The 20,208-nt window shown below is 40.9% G+C and overlaps 1 protein-coding gene across 6 annotated transcripts in view; it reads right to left on the bottom strand.

Moving 5' to 3' along the window:
* Positions 1–20,208, bottom strand: part of SIPA1L1 (signal induced proliferation associated 1 like 1) — a 220,616-nt gene that overhangs the window by 2,217 nt on the left and 198,191 nt on the right. For 4 of the 6 annotated variants that reach the window (XM_075282868.1, XM_075282870.1, XM_075282869.1 and 1 more), the window contains 4 exons: positions 17,543–17,765; positions 16,783–16,929; positions 7,828–7,942; positions 6,657–6,738 (listed from right to left, as the gene is read on the bottom strand). In XM_075282868.1, the coding sequence (XP_075138969.1) occupies positions 6,657–6,738; positions 7,828–7,942; positions 16,783–16,929; positions 17,543–17,765 (567 nt within the window). The remainder of the gene's footprint in view (positions 1–6,656; positions 6,739–7,827; positions 7,943–16,782; positions 16,930–17,542; positions 17,766–20,208) is intronic. The other 2 variants (XM_075282866.1, XM_075282867.1) reach the window with 2 other exon arrangements.

A 20,208-nucleotide genomic window follows, 5' to 3' on the forward strand; every position in this document is an offset into this window, starting at 1 on the left:
TCTGCAACTGTGTCCATCACATGACCATGGACTGGTTTTTATCCACTGGAAATAAACAATTAATGACACTGCAAAACATTTTTTGTGTTATTTTGACTACTAGGAGAATATCTTGCTCTTACATAAGGCAACATTTAAAGAGGACCTTTCACCACCACCACGTCCAGCTCTTTACATCTGTTAATATCTGCTGCTCCATTGATTCTGGCACAGAATTTATTTCTCTGGCGCTCACCATTCCTGAGCAACTATTGTTGTTAGATTCAGTGCCTGATGTGCTATTTAGGCTCTGTACTGCCAGGAGGGTGTCAAGGGTGTGATTCTGAGCTCTGCTATTGGTTGCCTCTGATTAGAGCTCTGAATAATGCCCCCTACCTGACACTGCCCTTCTGACATTACAGAGCTTAAAGAGGACTTTTCAGATTCTCCAGCACTGGCGGTATTATGTACCGCTTGAAATCTGACAGTGAGTTGAATTCAGCACTGTGAGCTCTGATGATACGCTTTTGGGTGCCAGAGGTATTGGTGCTATTAGTTTCAACATCGATATCTCTCCACTGTAAGAAGGGTGGGCCTTACTGCTCTGTGTCAAGGAATGACCCCCATTCCCATTGAAGCATGCTGTCAGGAGGTGGGGCATTCTTCATAGCCCAGCGATGACACTGAGCAAAAGGCCTGCCCTTTTGATAATGAAGGGATATTGGTGCCAAACGAACGGCAACAATATCTCCAAAACCTGAGTGCATACCATCAAACCTGAATTCAGTGCACTGTCAGCTTTCAAGCAGTACATAAAACGGCCAGGGCCAGAGGACTTTAAATAGTATACCAGGTACCAAAACTAACTGCACTTGCTTCTGAGGAACAGTTGAGGCTAGAGAGAAAATTCCATATGTATTGGAATCAGTGGAACAGCAGATATTAATAGATCCTAAGAGCTTCAATTGGAGGAGGCAGAGAAAGGTCCTCTTTAACAAAGATCAGCTGGACTTTCATGAATATTTCATGTTTATGATTCTCTATGGGCCATTTCTACCTGAGCTGTCACTAATGTCACAGTGTTTTACTTAAAGGGGTTTCCCATCCCAGGATTTCAACTGCTCTCCTATTTCTTCTCCCTTCCACTTCCTGGTTTTCAGAAAAGAGTATACTCAGCTTGTTCAAAAATACTGTTATGTCAGAATTTACATCCAGATATAACTGAGACAATGACCAAAGAACTGTTCTAGCCCTTATCGAGGCTCAGCAACTGAAAGCACTCTGCAGAGAAAGAAAGAAAATATAAGTGGCCGGGAACAGGGATCGAGTCATCAGCTGACCAGAAATGTGGTCTGTAACCTAGGCAACCAGCTATAAACACTGAAGAGACTTAATCAGCTCTATATGGCAAATGAAACCATATAGAAGTGTATTGGATAGAACAATTCAGTTAAACTACAAGATTAAATATGATCCGGGGGATAGGAATATTCCTTTAAAATATAAGGATTGTCACTACTAGAAACAGCTAACCATAAAATACGTGGAGCTTTTACTTTGATTCCCATTGGAAATTACTGTATATGCTTTGCCACCTCTCTGTCCACATAGTTCCTTATAAATCATACAATTATAATGCCCTGTTGCCAGTCTGTAAAGGGGATGGCCTAACAAGTTTATCCAAAAATAAGACAATCTGGTTATAGTATTCCCAAGAGAAAATGTAGCATAATTCTAACAAATGGGTGACCATGGTATAATCACTCAGACTCTGCCTTAAAGGACACAAGAATAAGGGATGTCCAAGATCTCTTTAACAAAATGTTGCATATTTACTGCAGTAAGATCAAAATGTTCACTGAAACAGGGAGTACATGCTCCAAATTTACTTATCACTTTCCGGAACATGAAGCCGATTCAGATATAAATTGAGTTTGGCATAAAACTACTCTGTAGTTAATAAAGATTCAACAACAACATTGAAGGTTTATCTTTTACAACATAAATATCAGGGGTACGGCAGAGGAGACAGATGTCGGCACAGTTACATATCACTGAGATGCCGAAACAAAAGCATTCCAGGGACCATCCCCTTTGCCTGCTGTGCAAGGAACCATCGGATACAGAGTCATAGAAACCTGCCAAGAAATCTCTGGGTACTCCTACGTCAGCTATTTGCAGGTCTCCAATTAACAACATTAAAACCAGATGATCCACAAACCTCCTCTGGGAAAGGAAGTGTATGGGCAATAATATTAAATCATGTGAATGTGGAGAGTAACATATAATAATATATTTTGGAAAAATGGAGAAATATTTTTTCCACCCAGTGCTAGTGTAACCTAATTTTTTTCTGTATTTGGAAACCTTTTATAGTTTCAGGCATTAAGAAATGTGAACAATGGATAGATTTGTTCGGGTTGGCACGGCCATGTCCAGGGAAATCCATGTATAAGAAAATATGGAAACAACTATATACTAGTATTGGGTTACATTTGTGATGTTTCAAAAACATTTTGAGGAAAAAAAATATATATATGTAGTGATGGTGGATATCTATACATGTGCCTGGATGAAGCCTCAGACATCAGAATGAAAATGTTCTGTATTATAAGAATGATGTAGAACAGCAATAAGGTTCTGATGAAGAAATAACTCAGGGCTCGTTCACATCAGCGTTCATCTGTCCTTATTGCAGGTTTCCATTTCCTGCATAAAACAGATGCAGGAGACAGAAACCTGCAGGAGACTCTCTCACCCATTCATTTGAATGGGTGAGAAAGCTGTCCGGCTGTGAGCGGCAGTGAGCGTTTTGCGCTCTCCGCCGCGAAACCGGGTTTTATAATCCGGACACAGTCTCGGACATGCACTACTCTGTGTCCGGATAAAAAAAATCCGATTTCGCGGCGGAGAGCTCAAAACGCTCACCGCCGCTCACGGCCGGACCCGGTCTATGGTTTCCGTCTTCTGCCATGCAGAAGACGGAAACCATAGAACGGAGACATGAACGCAGGTGTGAACCTAGCGTCAGTCTTACGCTCTCTGTATAACAGATCTGTCTATTCTCACATTTCTGTGGGAGACTCTGTATAAACGATCTATCGCATATATATCATATGGGCTGAACAGCGCAGCAGCGTAATGTTCCTAGTCATGACAATGGACAGCATGACAGAAGCTGATGGACCCCATTATAAATCAATGGAGTTCTCCAGGTGTCACTGGATGCATTGTCCAATGTAATCTGGTTTCCGTTATACAAAGAATCCACAATACAAGTGTGAGTAAGAGATATTTTGGGGCAGATTTATTATGCCTTGTACATAAAAGAGTCAGAACTTTTATTGTGCAAAAATTTGTAACGTTTTCTTACTCTGCAGCACTTTACCAAAAATGGGGTTTGGAGAGGGTATGCAGATTTATTATAATCTACACTAGAAATCTGGCGTAAATGATGCTCAAAATCTATGGCAGCTATGAGCTGGTATAGACTTCCCCTCCAAGCACAACAAATGAGGCCCCCACTCCGATGGCAATAGGCTTATGAAGACTAGTATTAATGCCAGTCTTCATAAGTATGTTGTGTATTGTCCTAAAAAGAGCAGCACGTTATAAGTACAAGTCCAATGGGTAAAAGTTCAGCCAATTTCATTGTTATTAAATGGAGTATTGCACAATTGAATATTATAAACGAGTGTTAGATTGTGTGTAAAAAAACCAAAAAAAAACCTATTTAAATTTTGAATTATTTACAAAATTCTCATGTTCAGATATTGCATTACACACTATACTTTTATTTATTTAACGCTCCCTATCTAGTGTGACCAATTTCATATAAAAAAAGTAATGTTTACTGTCTACAGTAGCACAATTTTTTTTTTTGCCCATGTACAAGAGTATACCGGAGATAGAACTGAGCTACTAAGTATGTCTGAGCACCAGCAGTGGACACATTAGGTGGACACAGAATCAAAGTAATGGATAACTACAGTAATTGGTGAAAAGAAAATAATTTTTTCAACTAGAATTATTTTTTTTCTACAATCTTAACATAGGTTCACACCTGTGTCTGGGTTTATCTAATCTGTGGAAACCCGCAGACCCATAGAATGTAATGGGGTCTGCTGGGTTTCTGCCCAAAAATTGCACTCTAAGAGGCTTTGGGGACGGAAAACCCGAATGCAATCCAGGTGCAGGTGTGAACCTAGCCTTAATGAGAAATTAGTCTTCTGTACCCCTCCTGAGTCCACTATACAGTTTTTACTCTCACAACGTACTCATGTGTCTGACCTACATAAAAGTGATGGCTGCTTAGAGATGTGCAAAGAAAAATGCTTGGCACCCGGGAATGGTAGGCAGAGCTTGAATACAGCAAGCAAAGCAGACTAATATACACGAGTCTGTTGTATTGTTTCTAATTTTATAGTAAGAAATTGCCTATATTTTTCATACCATCCGGCACAGATGCTCAGTGAACTTGTCTTGGACAATCCCTTTTAATCAGTACAACATATTTGGGGGACAGATCTGCTGCAAACAAATATTCTGTATACAACAGGTTACCAGTTAGATTCAACCATCACCGATTATATATATATATATATATATATATATATATATATATATATATATATATATATATATATATATATACATACACACACACACACATATTACAAAAATAATATGCTCAATAGAAAACTAATTTAAAGAGTCTTACAGCACAAGATGAGCTTAAGGACACTTTCACATGGTCAGTATTTTACATTAGTATCAGCAATTCGAAACAAAGGGGTGGGTACAAAATACAGAAAGGACACAAATCTTTCTATTACACTTTTGTCTCCATACGTTCCACTGAATTTAGACTTAGTGAAAAATATTTCCTGTGTGAAGGTGACCTTATTACTACATCAGGTTGTATATGTTGTCCCAAAAACAGGATCAGATCATAGAGTGGGAACAAAGGCAAACCTTTCCCAACCCCTTGGGAAAATGTTTCCTGGTTTCCGTGATGTGATCCAGTTTGTAGCATTGAATATACAGTACAGACCAAAAGTTTGGACACACCTTCTCATTCAAAGAGTTTTCTGTATTTTCATGACTATAAATTGTAGATTCACACTGAAGGCATCAAAACTATGAATTATCACATGTGGAATTATATACTTAAAGTGTGAAACAACTGAATATATGTCTTATATTCTAGGTTCTTCAAAGTAGCCACCTTTTCCTTTGATTACTGCTTTGCATACTCTTGGCATTCTCTTGATGAGCTTCAAGAGGTAGTCACCTGAAATGGTCTTCCAACAGTCTTGAAGGAGTTCCCAGAGATGCTTAGCACTTGTTGGCCCTTTTGCCTTCACTCTGCGGTCCAGCTCACCCCAAAACATCTCGATTAGGTTCAGGTCTGGTGACTGTGGAGGCCAGGTCATCTGGTGTAGCACCCCATCACTCTCCTTCTTGGTCAAATAGCCCTTACACAGCCTGGAGGTGTGTTTGGGGTCATTGTCCTGTTGAAAAATAAACGATGGTCCAACTAAACGCAAACCGGATGGAATAGCACGCTGCTGCAAGATACTGTGGTAGCCATGCTGGTTCAGTATGCCTTCAATTTTGAACAAATCCCAACAGTGTCACCAGCACAGCACCCCCAGACCATCACACCTCCTCCTCCATGCTTCACGGTGGGAACCAGACCTGTAGAGTCCATCTGTTCACCTTTTCTGCGTCGCACAAAGACACGGTGGTTGGAACCAAAGATCTCAAATATGGACTCATCAGACCAAAGCACAGATTTCCACTGGTCTAATGTCCATTCCTTGTGTTCTTTATCCCAAACAAGTCTCTTCTGCTTGTTGCTTGTCCTTAGCAGTGGTTTTCTAGCAGCTATTTTACCATGAAGGCCTGCTGCACAAAGTCTCCTCTTAACAGTTGTTGTAGAGATGTGACTGCTCTTAGAACTCTGTGTGGCATTGACCTGGTCTCTAATCTGAGCTGCTGTTAACCTGCGATTTCTGAGGCTGGTGACTTGGATGAATTTATCCTCCGCAGCAGAGGTGACTCTTGGTCTTCCTTTCCTGGGGCAGTCCTCATGTGAGCCAGTTTCTTTGTAGGGCTTGATTGTTTCTGCAAATGCACTTGGGGACACTTTCAAAGTTTTCCCAATTTTTCGGATTGACTGACCTTCATTTCTTAAGTAATGATGGCCACTCGTTTGTCTTTACTTAGCTGCTTTTTTTCTTGCCATAATACAAATTCTAACAGTCTATTCAGTAGGATTATCAGCTGTGTATCCACCTGACTTCTGCACAACACAACTGATGGTCCCAACCCCATTTATAAGGCCAGAAATCCCATTTATTAAACCTGACAGGGCACACATGTGAAGTGAAAACGATTTCCGGTGACTACCTCTTGAAGCTTATCAAGAGAATGCAAAGCAGGAATCAAAGCAAAAGATGGCTACTTTGAAGAACCTTTGATGCCTTCAGTGTGAATCTACAATTTTCATAGTCCTGAAAATACAGAAAACTCTTTGAATAAGAAGGTGTGTCCAAACTTTTGGTCTGTATTGTACAACAAAAAGAAGAGGTGCAATACACCCATGTGAATAAAGCCTCATTAGACTATATGTGCACAGGTCTGTCTATTAAGCTTCCTCTATATGGCTGTACCTTTTTCAGTTCATACTGTAGCATTTTCAGCATGCTTTCCAACTGTTCAACCTTTGTAGCAAGACAGGTGGGGGACTCTTTCCTGTGAAAAAACAGGTAAGAAGTCATGGGTTATCCAACACAGCATTGAATACAGAAGAGACAAAATTTAACTTAGGAAGGTTATATCATCTCAGTACTGTACACTGTACTTTTTGTAGCCAGTGGAGAACTTTATAATGTGCCTTCGTCGATAGCCACAGCCACATACTTAGGCTTATCTCCACAGTATATGAAAGTCTACTATGTACTGGGCGAAGATGACAGGCAGAGTGTTGGAATCTCGCTACATCTCCACCAAGTTTTTAACTTATGTGTGGCCCAGTGCGGGTCTTGAGTAGGCTTCAACCCCAGGTATGAGTCCTTTCCTCATTACTGGGCCATAAAGGGCTGCAGATCCTGTACTCCAGTGCAGATCCAGGTAATGAGAGGAGGCGTCTGGGTCTGTCCTGTAACCCTGAGTTCGGTGAAACAATATTGTGCTTGTTTTGTTTGTGTCCCTGGTAGTTAACCACATGTATAGTTAGGTTATCATTTCTGTTTAGTTAGTCGCTCAGACGAGCAGGATTTTGTTTTGTTTTGGCTGAAGTTAAGGGTGTATTTTATTTTGCTCATTTTGTGCCTGAAGTCAAGGTTTATTTATTTTCCTGTTTATCCCTGTCTTTGACTGTTTGGGCCTGCACCACTGCTTCTACTGAGTCACCTCCCACACAGTACTGAAAGTATTCTTATGTAGTACAGTAGCATGGGTAGTACACATAATATATTGCCTTAAAGAGAAGCTGCCATGGAGATTTGGGAAACTAAATTACCTCCAGGTTCTTATGGACCAAGCATTTAATATCTCATATAACCTTGTTGTAAAGCTGTCTATACCCATACGTACTGTATATACCTTTGGCGCTTAGTGTCACAAATTGCCTTGACAGGTTGCCATTAAAGGGAACACTTTTCAATGAATGGAACATACTTGTTTATGCATTGCAGCAAACACTCATCTGTAAGAAGTATTAGGTCTCATTTCACTGAAATATATTTTTCTTTTTTTCCTTTAAAGTTTTTGCATGCATAGAGTTGTTTTTACTTATCCCTTGTAAGTTGATGGAGAGAGTGAAATTACTGGAAGTCGTACCCAAAGTAAGTGCTGGACTGGGAGGTAGCCGGGCCTTCTAACTGTTCACCCATTGATGCCGAGCTTCCAGGTCTATGTTCATCATCTGGAGAGGCAAAGAAGGAAGCTCTTTGATCTAGTGAAAACAGGAACATACATTATCAACACAATATAAAAAATTCCTAGCTGAAAGTGACATGAAAACTGCACTCTCGTGTATAGCACCATTGGCATTTTCAGCTTCCAAACAGTACTTGTTGTCTTAGGTGCCTCTTCAGATATAAGCGGTTCTGGTTCTACCATCACTATTTACTTGTGTTCTGCCTTTATCACCAGATTCCCCTCCATTTTCCACTGTGAATATATCCTTACACAGTCATACTGTTATCTGATAACATGCTGTAGTTACCGTTAAAGGAAAGCTGGGGCCTAGCTTATTTTTCACCTGTTTATTGTCTGGCTGTTAAGCATAGTTTATATCAAGAAGTGAATGGGAGCTACTTTCAACATGGCCTATATCAGCAATAACTACAGTTACAGGATACTCGCGGGTACATAACTGTCAGTACTTTAGGTGTTTGCAGTCAATAAGAAATAAGACTGCATAACCCCTAGTTTACAAGTGAATGTGAGCTCTGCATCACACAAGTCATAGTTTGGTTCTAGTGGGTCCTTACAACAGGAAAACGGTGACCGCTCTTTTACCAATTGCTGCTTACTTTTGAATAGGAATGATATGACTAAGTGTTCCAGTAGATTTAGGTCAACGCCCTGACTTGGAACGTGTCCTATAAAAAAAAGCTGTTCTGTCTGCAGGTAGTATGTTACAGAGCAGGAGAAGAGGAGCAGATCAACAATATAGTTTTGTGGGAAAAGCTTCAGTATAACTTGTCATTTATCTGTTGATATCTTTGCTGTTTCAATGCTGAGGGATTAAAGAGGACCTTTCATGGTTTGGGGCACAGGCAGTTCTATATACTGCTGGAATTCAGCACACTGTTGGCTTTCCCGATCTGTGCCCCGGGTGAAGAGCTATCGGTCCCGGTACCGTAGCTCTTCACAGTCAGAAGGGCGTTTCTGACACTCTGTTAGGAACATCCTTCTGTACATGCTGCGCCAATAGCGCTGTGCTGTGAGACCGGGGAGGAACGCCCCCTCCCCTCCTGATAATACTCGTCTATGGACGAGTACTGTGAGCAGAGGGAGGGGACGTTCCTCCCCGCTCACACAGCACAGCGCTATTGGTGCTGCTTGTACAGAAGGATGTTCCTAACAGAGTGTCAGAAACGCCCTTCTGACTGTGAAGAGCTACGGTACCGGGACCGATAGCTCTTCACCCGGGGCACAGATCGGGAAAGCCAACAGTGCGCTGAATTCAGCGCACTGTCGGCTTTCCAGCAGTATATAGAGCTGCCTGTGCCCCAAACCATGAAAGGTCCTCTTTAAGAAGCCGGTCCTATCAGTGAATGACAGCTAGGTCTCTGAATAGTCATAGGGGGGGAGGCTGTCAGTCACAGATAGGACCACCTCCTTGACTTCTCAACATAGAAAGAGCAGAGATTTGAATAGATAAATGACAGGTAATTCTGAATCTTTTCCCACAAACCCTATACATCAATATGCTTAGTTTCTCCTGCCTGCCTGCAGACTGAAGAGTATTTTTTCTGTGACCGGTTCTCTTTAGAGGGATTCTATCATTAGAATCTAATTTTTAGCTAATCCCATGTAGGAACGGCCTTAAGAAAGGCTATTCTTCCCCTACCTTTAGACGTCGTCTCCGCGCCGTCATTCCTTAGATATCTTGGTTTTCATCCATATGCTAATTAGTTTTCTCGCAGCACTGGGGGCGGTCCTCAGCACTCAAACAGCATTGCTGGCGCCCCCAGTGCTGTGAGAAAACAGTGTGTACATGATGAATCACATTTTTAGGAATTGTCCCCTCAGCTAGTAGATACACACTAGTTGTTACCATGCCTGCCATACACTGCACACAGAAAGTAGAGGATAATCTGCTCCATAAATCAAGCTCTAAGAATAATCACTAGGGTTATAGAGGACATTATAAAGAAGTGTTAACCTTTAACTACTGTGATCAACTACTTCTTGACCAGGATCTTTTTCCATTCAGCACTGTGTATATAAAGAAAGGTCCTATTTAGCTTGAGAAGTATGTGTCTCTCTCTAAATACCTGCTGACAGACTTGTCTTGTAAACTGCAATCTGAAGTTACGACTTGCTCTAGCAAGATGTATTCAGAAAGAGATTTCAGAGGGCAAGCAAGGACATGAGGCTGATAAGTGGTGAAAGAAGTAATTTTCTCTGGTAAAAGGACTACAATGATTTTATATTGACTTGAACTGTTGGTTTATGCAAAAATGTTTAGAAAGGTCAGTGACCACTTAAGTTATGCATGCTGACACAGTCCCAAGTGTCACATAAGAGCTAATTTTGACTGAATTAATCTTTTGGTTTTCTATTCATAGGAAATTCTGACAGTGAGAACTAGGTTAGGCCTACAAAAGTACCTCATGCACCAGATAGACATGGGACTGCAAAAGGGCTACAGTGAATTAGAAGTGATTGAGGCAGTAGTTAAAGCAATAAGCCCTGGCCTGAGTATAAGAAATATGTTAGAGATGAAAAGTGATCTAACACTGCCACAGCTGAAGACTATCCTAAAAGGATACTACAAGGAGGAGAGCAACTCGGACTTATACCACCGGCTGGTAAATATCTCGCAAGACAGCAAAGAATCTCCTCAAAATTTCCTCTTCAGGGCTATAGAACTAAAGGACAGACTTCTCTTTGCCTCTAGAGAAGTGGGAGCAGAGGAAAAATTTGAAACAGATTTGATTCAAAGGAAATTCCTGAGATCAGTAGGAACAGGACTGCTCAGTGGACACATTAAATTCCAAATGAAACCTTATTTGGATGATCCCACTGTCACTGATGACGTATTAATAAAGAAAATGAATGAAGCTGCCAGTTGGGAACAAGAGAGGGAACAGAAATTAAAGAAGTACTCTTCCAGCAAAATCAGCAAACTTGGCGAAATGCAGGCTGGTACCACACAACAAGGATTACTTACAAAAGTAGAGTCATCTACAACTCAAACCGCCCCACCTACGCTAAAATCAAAGAAAGTTCCACCTTCAGGAGATACAGAAGTGACAAACTTGGAGGAGGCTGTGAAAGAACTGAGGAATGAGATGTCAGAATTGAAAAAGTTACTTAAGACTTCTCAAGAACCAAGATTGGTTTCATCCCAAGTAACTTCCAGAAATAAGCAGAATCCAATTTGTGAGGCCTGCAAGACATCAAATCAAGGTCATACATGTCGCCACTGCTACAAATGTGGTAAAGAAGGACATTATGCTAGGGGATGTTGTGCACCCAGATCTGCACAGTTAAAAGACAGGAGGTTGCTGATGAGGGACAATCAGTAACCTGTGCCAAGCCCCAGTCCCAACCAAAGAAAGTACCATCTTCAGGTATGGAAGCCAAAGAAAATCTGCTACATACTTATTTCCAAAATGTATGTGATCGTATCCAACAACTGGAGCTTCAACAGAACAATATACAGCAAGTCACTTCTAGGAAGTGCACGACAACTAACTTACAGATGAGTGAAAGTGTGTCGAGAGGCCAAAGAAAACATCAATTTAATAGGAAAAAGGTGTATGGTCCTATGTAAACTAAATGGGGTTCCTCTTCAGGCATTATGGGACACTGGAGCTCAAGCAAGTATCATCAATGAAAGTTGGCGGCAGCAGTACCTTCCTCAAACAGAAGTAAGGGCAGTGGAAGAATTACTAGGCTCTGAACCATTATGCGGGAGAGCGGTAAACAAGACCGAAATTCCTTTCATTGGTTGGATAGAAGTAACCTTCCAGCTGTCCTCTGGTAATGACAACATAGAACTTCTGGTGCCTTTTCTAGTATCCAGTGACAATAATGTAGCTGAAGAGCCAATCATTGGATATAATGTGATTGAGGAAGTCATCCTGAGAAAAATCCCTTCATCATCTTTGGTGAGTACACTGGCTGCATCATTTTCACTGCCGACAAGAAGAGCAGAGATGGTGGTAAAAGCCGTCCAAGTGAGCCAAGCAGAAACATTTGTGAAGGAGGTAAGAACTGGAGTACGTCGTACCATTATTCCTGCAGGTACTATAATGGGTGTCAAGTGTGGTGTCCATGTGGGACCTCATAAGAAGAACCAGGAAAAGCTCTTTGTGCCAAGTAACACTGCACAGTTACCAGAGGGAATATATACAGATGAGACAGTTGTGATTGTACCTTATGACAACTATGCTTGGGTAACCATTCCAGTAATGAACCCCACTAAACATGATATTGTACTGGATCCAAAAACCGTGTTGGGTCACTTGGAAACAGTCAAAGCGGTATATCCAGCTTGCATAAAACCTGTTCAAGTTTCTTCTCTGACTGCAAACATACAAACAGTGGAAAATGTTGACAAAGCAGAGGGTGAAGTGTCTTCAGTTAAAGAGGAATGGGATCCTCCGGTTCCTACGGATCATCTTGATGCAGACGAACAGTGCATAGTAAGGCAGATGTTAAGAGAAGAATGTCATGCCTTCTCCAGAGATGAGTCTGATGTTGGATGTATTCCATCACTCCAATTAAAGATTAATCTAAAAGACACCACCCCCGTTAAAAAGACATATACTTCGGTGCCAAAACCGCTTCATAACGAAGTGAAGGAGTACCTACAAGACCTGATAAATAGAGGATGGATTAGAAAGTCAAAATCATCCTACTCTTCTCCTATAGTATGTGTAAGAAAACGAGATGGTAGCCTGAGACTCTGCTGTGATTATAGAGAACTAAACCAGAAGTCAGTTCCTGACCGTCATCCTATACCGAGAATCCAAGATATGCTGAATAGTTTGTCAGGAAGTTCATGGTTTTCTGTGCTTGATCAAGGGAAAGCCTATCACCAAGGATTTATGGAAGAATCCAGTAGGCCTTTGACAGCCTTTATAACACCTTGGGGATTATATGAATGGATCCGTATTCCTTTTGGGCTCAGCTCAGCTCCAGCGGAATTTCAGAGAAGCATGGAAGAATGCTTGGAAGGACTGAGAGACAGTATCTGTCAACCATATCTTGATGACAACCTGGTTCACAGTAAGTCTTTCACTGAACATGTGGAACATGTACGGACTGTGCTTCAGCGCTACCAACAGCATGGAATCAAGCTAACACCGAAGAAATGTGAGCTGTTCAAAAGACAAGTCCGGTTCCTAGGTAAGAGTGTCTCTGCTGATGGCTATACTATGGATCCAGCAGAAATTGCTCCAGTAATGGCTTTGAAAAACAAACCTCCATCTACAGTGGGAGAGCTTAGAAAAATACTAGGTTTTCTGTCTTACTACCGGACATATATTCAAAATTTCTCCCGGATTGCCGCTCCACTGTATGATCTACTGTCGGTAGGGCCTTGTTCACCATCACCCACACAAAAGAAAGCAAAGAGAGATAGATCCAAACAGAAGGAAAAAAGTCAACTTCCTGCACATCAGCCCATCAATTGGACTGCCCATCATCAAGAAATCCTGGAGAGACTGATTGATTTGTTAGTTAAGCCACCAGTGATGGGATATCCAGACTTCAACATCCCATTCATACTGCACTGTGATGCGTCTCAGGAAGGACTTGGTGCTGTCCTATATCAAAGGCAAAATGGCAAGTTGAGAGTTATTGGTTATGGCTCAAGAACTCTTACTGCAGCAGAGAAAAACTACCATTTGCACTCGGGGAAACTTGAGTTTTTGGCAATGAAATGGGCAATATGTGACCGTTTTAGAGACTACTTGTACTATAGTCCATCATTTGTTGTATATACAGACAACAATCCACTTACCTATGTTCTCACTACAGCAAAATTAAATGCAACTGGCCATAGATGGGTGTCAGAACTTGCAGACTTCAATTTTAGCATTAAATACCGCCCAGGGAAAGCAAATGCAGACGCTGATGGATTGTCAAGAATGCCACTAGATCCTGACCAGTATATGAAGGAATGTTCCCAAGAAATCAGCATGGAAGCTATTGGTAGCACTGTCCAAGCAGTTCAGATACAAGAGGAGGAACATATGCCATGGTGGTGCCCTGTAACTGTAGAAAGTACAGCTGGAGAAGCTGAACAAAGCCTCAGAGCAAGCGTTAACCAGCTCCCAAAAGAAACTATCAGAAAAGCACAAGAAGAAGACAAGATCATTGGGAGACTGCTACACTACAAACATCAAAACAGATTTCCGGCTAAGAAGGAGAGACAAACAGAACCACCAGCTGTAACTGCCTTATTCAGAGAATGGTCTAAGTTATACCTCAATTCAGATGGTATTCTTTATAGGAAGACTAGCCATAACTTACAATTAGTCCTGCCAAAAGTCTACCATAGGACAGTATTCAAAGAACTCCATGAGCAAATGGGACACTTAGGAGTAGAAAGAACTGTCAATCTTGTTAGAGAACGCTTTTTCTGGCCATACATGCAGAAGGATATTGAGCATTATGTCACCAGAGAATGCAAGTGTCTAAAAGACAAACGTCCCAATAAACCAACTAGAGCACCATTGAACAACATTGTCTCCACCTATCCTTTTGAAATGGTATCGATTGATTTTCTGCATCTGGAAAAATGCAAAGGAGGATATGAGTACATCCTTGTTGTAATGGATCATTTTACAAGGTTTGCACAGGCATATGCTACCACAAACAAGTCTGGTAAGACTGCAGCAGACAAGATATTTAATGATTTTGCTCTAAAGTTTGGCTTTCCAACAAAATTACACCATGATCTGGGAAGAGAATTTGAAAATCAGTTATTTGCAAGACTTGGGAAATACTGCAGAATTCAGAATTCTCATACAACTCCATATCACCCAGAGGGTAATGGACAGGTTGAACGTTTTAATCGTACATTGTTGTCAATGTTGAGAACTCTTACAGAGGAAGAAAAGCAAGACTGGAAGAACTCTTTGTCAAAAGTTGTCCACGCTTACAATTGTACTAAAAGTGAAGCAACAGGGTATTCACCTTTCTACCTATTGTATGGTCGATCACCAAGACTTCCAATTGACATAATGTTTGACACTCCAGTATCAGAGAAATACAAAACTTACGCAGATTATGTTACAGTCTGGAAAAAGAGAATGGCAGAAGCTTATAAAATAGCTTCAGAAACCGCAAAGAAGTCAGCATGTAAAAGCAAGGAATACTATGATCAAAAAAGTCATGGTGCTGAACTTACTCCAGGAAGTCGAGTTCTAGTGAAGAACTTACATGAGAAAGGAGGACCAGGAAAACTTCGCTCCTATTGGGAAGATAAGATTTATGTTGTCGTGAGAAGAAAACACGAAAACAGTCCAGTGTATGAGGTAAAACCAGAGTCAGGTGGCAACAGATCAAGGATTTTGCACCGTAATCTGTTATTATCTTGTGACTATCTTCCAGATGTACAGCAGACTGCTGAATTGTTAGGCCAAGAGAGATCCTCCAAAGCAAAGCGACCAAAACCAACATCGCATGTAGGATATGAAACTGATAGTGTTGATGAAGAAGATGAAATGTGTTCATTAAGTTCACCTATAACAGATAACTATACAGCACAAGGCAGTAAACTTAATCCTGACGCAGCAGAATTTGAACCACAAAATTCATCAGAGATCTTGGCATCACCTGAAGGTCTACTGTCAGAGTCAGAAAAGTCATCAGAGGAATCTGCAACAACTCCAGAGGAAGAAGTATGGATGGAGAACTCTGAATCAACAGACCCAGAAACAGATGAAGAAACAGAAACTTCAGGACAACAGACTTTGAAAAGATCTTCTGTTGCGAGAGAAAGGCGAAGGCCGGTTACACTTACTTATGATACCATGGGAGAACCAAGTAGGGTACCAAGAAGTTTTCATGCTAAACAGGTAGTGAAAACCATTGGCCAAGAGAAACAACCTGAATGGTACCTACCACCAGCATATTTTCTGGAGAACTGTGAGCGGATATAAAGACTATTTACCTTCAAAGCAATTGCACTGTTACGTTTACAATTAGTTTGTTTATTTGACAATGTTTCTAGTTGTTTAGCGATAGAAACTGTGAGGTTACATGGTCATGTGGTCATATTTAATGCAAAAATTAGACCTGACCAATCTCCACCTCATAAAATGAGGTTCAGATATTGTAGTAGCATTGTTATGCATGGTGGTCCAATACTACTTAGAACCAGTGCTAACATTGGCTCTTCTAGGTCTCTTAGCTAGCAACGGACCTAGAAATAACTTGTGACATTTTTATAGGAACATATGTCACAATGAGGCATTGACCTCTATTGGAGATATCACCACCAATTAATTGTTCTCAATTACTAAATTACCTTAAGACAACCCACATAATTGTGGAAATGCGGAATCTCATGGACGACATTAATTTAGTGGGGAAGAATGTGAGATATATACAGAGAAAGATCCACCACACAAAAATTTGGATATTACCTAGTGTCAGACTAGCAGTTTACAGGTCCTGTAATCTGACACTAGAGTGGGACCATGTATCTCAGAGGTGTGTTTCTGGTGGGACATTTATTGTAGTGCACCTCAGATAGCAAGAAGAAGGGAGGTCCTACTCTCCATATTGATGCATGTCCCTTATGATTACAGGTACAGTGATTAATTGCTGCAGCCATGTTGTTGTTATATTCTCATATTGTATTGTTCAGTATATGTTGATACAGTCACTGATGTTAGGAATGACTGAGAACTTGATGCTAATGTATAACTACTAGATAGTATGTAAGGACACTTATTGTAGTGCACCTCAGATAGCAAGAAGAAGGGAGGTCCTACTCTCCATATTGATGCATGTCCCTTATGATTACAGATAAAGTGAATAAAGAATATAACCCCCCCCCAACCACACCAGTGTTAGTTCATTAGGTGTGCAACATACCCTCAAAGGCCTTGGCAGCATCTACTAAATTTGACCACTCTATATCAGAAGCAGCATCTGGAAGAGGCATAAGTCCTGGGTCAGGCATGGCTTGTCTTCTCTGTTCATGGATGTCTGTGAGAGAAGTGTCTGAGGCAGAGAACTCGCCTAGAAATACCAAGGAAGATAAACCTTATTCACCTGGCAAATCTGTGAAATAAAGCCCTTTATTTCAATTATAACCATGTAATGAAATGCTAAGATAACATTGGGGAGGATACTGTATTTTAATGCTTTTCTCTAGCTCATACGTAAAGGACTGACTAAGCAGAAATGTTCATATCTGTCACGTGAGGTTAAAACATTTCAACAACTTCTAGCAAGACTTAAAATCCGATTTAACATATTGTCTCAACAGTACCATGAACAAACTACCGTAGACACCGCCACTTTGTCAGCATATACTATTACTGACATAAGATGGCCATATACATTACATTGTCAGGTGGTTTGGAAATTACTAAATCAGCGCCTGCCATTGTACAGCTGGGATTTAGTATTCCAAACCTGTGTAAATTACTACCGCCGCTCCCCAAAACACGGTGAAAATAAAATTAAACTGAAAGGCAGATGGGCTAGGAAATCTGCTTTGGCACATAGGTCATGTTTTGGGTAAGGCTGAACAATAGGGCTCTTGTACATTAGGCATTATCTGTATGGATGTGCAGCTCTGGTTACAGGTAAGGATATCCGAGTATAAATTACTTAGTACATTTCTCACCATGTATGGATGTCATACCCATAGTGTATGATGGTCTGCGCATTTGCAAGGACTTATTCAGAGAAGGGTATGTGCTACTGAAGAGGACATCATTGGGAAGAGCTTGGTCCAGAAGTGAAGCTCGGGCATTGATGAACACCATCTCTCGCTGACTGCTGTAGATACTCTCATCAGAAAGTGTCCTGTGTAAGGATCTTTTGCTTGATGATGTAGAAAAAGATGACTATAAGAAAGGATAAAGTTCATAAATAGTGTCACTACATAGTTTTTTTTTTTTTTAATTACAGAGATGTCTTTAGCTCATTCCCATTACTCTACGGCAGAATACTAAAGGCAGGTCAACAAATGAATTGGATCTGGTAACACCACTAATGTATCAGCTGCAATATATTCAACATTTTCTTATACCCGATCCAAGCATTCCTCACATATAGAAACAGACAAGAGTCTAGTGACTGGTTGAAGCTGTCACATGTCCATATTAGGATGTCAGTGATTGAGGCCAATTCGTAGTCATCTCTGTCTGGGCTGCCATTTTCCAATGGTCCGTTACAGCACTTCATCCGATGCCTGCGAAAGGCAGAAGACACGGAGAAGAGGAAGAGGGGAGGTAACCCAATGAGCTAATGGGCGGTGGAAGGTTATGATACGGGGGGTGTCAAAAGTTCGCCACAGGGCCCTGCCATTCCTAGTTACGCCACTGTGTGTGTGTGTATATATATATATATATATATATATATATATATATATATATATATATATATATATATATATATATATATATATATATATATATATATATATAATACTGAGGATTTCTATAATGTTGCAGCAATTATTTAGATAGTTTTAATGCAGCAGCAAGTCTCACAGTTTTTTCTCTAAGAGTAATCGGTATAGGTTTAAAGGGGAAGCAGTGCTAAACCAGAGGTCAGACCCCCACCTCACTTTGACATGGGAATAACCTTTAAATGTTGATTTGTCAGTTCTTCAATACTTTCCTCCAGGCAACATATAACAGAAGGAAAGATACTGAGCTCCAGGATATATATCGTCACATAGAAAGCTGTTATAACACTGCAGAGTCTCAGAGAAGCATGCAAGTTCGGCTTTCTCCCTCCTATGCAGAGTGATTGAAAGCTTTTCCTGTAGGAGTCTGTATACATTTAGTGCTGTCAATCAGATGTGTATGGGCAGGTAAAGCAGGACTCTCAGGCTCTCTCCAAGTCATGTCAGTATTAGAACAGATCTTACTTGAAAAGAGTGAAATAAAGCCCTGAAAACAATATATTGCTCAGCATCATTCCCTATAAGGAAGAAAAGCATCTCCTGGAAATACTATCAAGAGAGTCTATCACCAGAGTGAAATGTATTACACCAGTTAGATAGGGCAGGCTCACCTGAATGATGTGACATCTTTTCCTCAGTAAAATTTGAACCTGGGTTACTGAGATACTCATTTATTTTACAATATGCAAAAGAGCAATCTGAAGCACCAAACCAGACTCTATTGCTCCAAACTGCTACTGCTCTTATATGCTTGTCTACACTCAAGAACACCCTTGAATGCTCCATACTGGTCATTTGCATACTGTGAAACAAAAATGAATATATCAGCAACGGAGGCACAAATTTTAATGGGAAAAAGGTGTTACATTTAGGTGAGCCTGACCTATTTAACAGTATTGGTGGTTTAAATGGAGTCTATCATTGCCATTTTGCATTTTTAAATAAGCCTATCTTAATGTAGCCTTTAGAAACCTCACCCCTTCTAATCCTTGTAGTCGTTTTCCAGTAAAAACGCTTTTATTTGTATGCGAATTAGTCTTCAGGGAGCACAAGGAGCGTTAACCCTGTGCTCTGAGCACAGCCACATCATCAGCCATAGAGCTTTCTTCACTGCCCCTTTCTTGCTTGGAGATCCCCCTCCTGCTCCTCCTCTTCACTGCTTCCATGAGCAGCTAGTCCTGTCGGCATGTACAGCGCATGCGCAAGATTTTATTTGCGCCAACAGGGAGGAGAGCAGGCAGGATCTTCAAGCAAGAAGAGAGCAGTGAAGAAAGCTCCATGGCTGATTATTTTCTGGAAAACGGCTGCAAGGATCAGAAGATGAGATATACCTAGAATAGCCTTTGTAACGGCTACATTAAAATAGGATTATGTAAAAATGCAAAACGACAATGATAGACTCCTTTTAATATGCTTCACCTTGGTGACAGACTCCCTTGAAAACCTACCCTGTTTGGCACTACATGAAGATGACTTTGGAGACCCTACACATGTAAGAATAATGGTCATAATTAGGATGATCCAGCAATATTGTAAAGCATGTTTGTGCTATGGTGCAACATCTATGGCAGCTAGCAGGATGCGGAACCTAGTGTCACAGTCTGATGTGTTTTCTGCGGCTCTGCCCCTAACTGTGAGCTCCTCTGAGTCACAAGTGAATTGTTTATTGATTCAGCTGCTTTTTTGGTTTCCGATCCAGCTGTCATCTTCCTGGGTTCCCTGTTGTCAGGGAGACAAGACAGAGCGCTCATGCTCCATGAAAGATCTGAATAATATGAAGTGCATCGGCATGTGAGACAATGAAGTCAAGGAACTTCAACCTACTTCAGAACTTTCCTACAGACAGTAGAAATAGGGAGACACAACTGCTCTACATA

The sequence above is a fragment of the Leptodactylus fuscus genome, chromosome 7, assembly GCF_031893055.1.
Source record: "Leptodactylus fuscus isolate aLepFus1 chromosome 7, aLepFus1.hap2, whole genome shotgun sequence".
Taxonomy (NCBI): Eukaryota; Metazoa; Chordata; class Amphibia; order Anura; family Leptodactylidae; genus Leptodactylus; species Leptodactylus fuscus.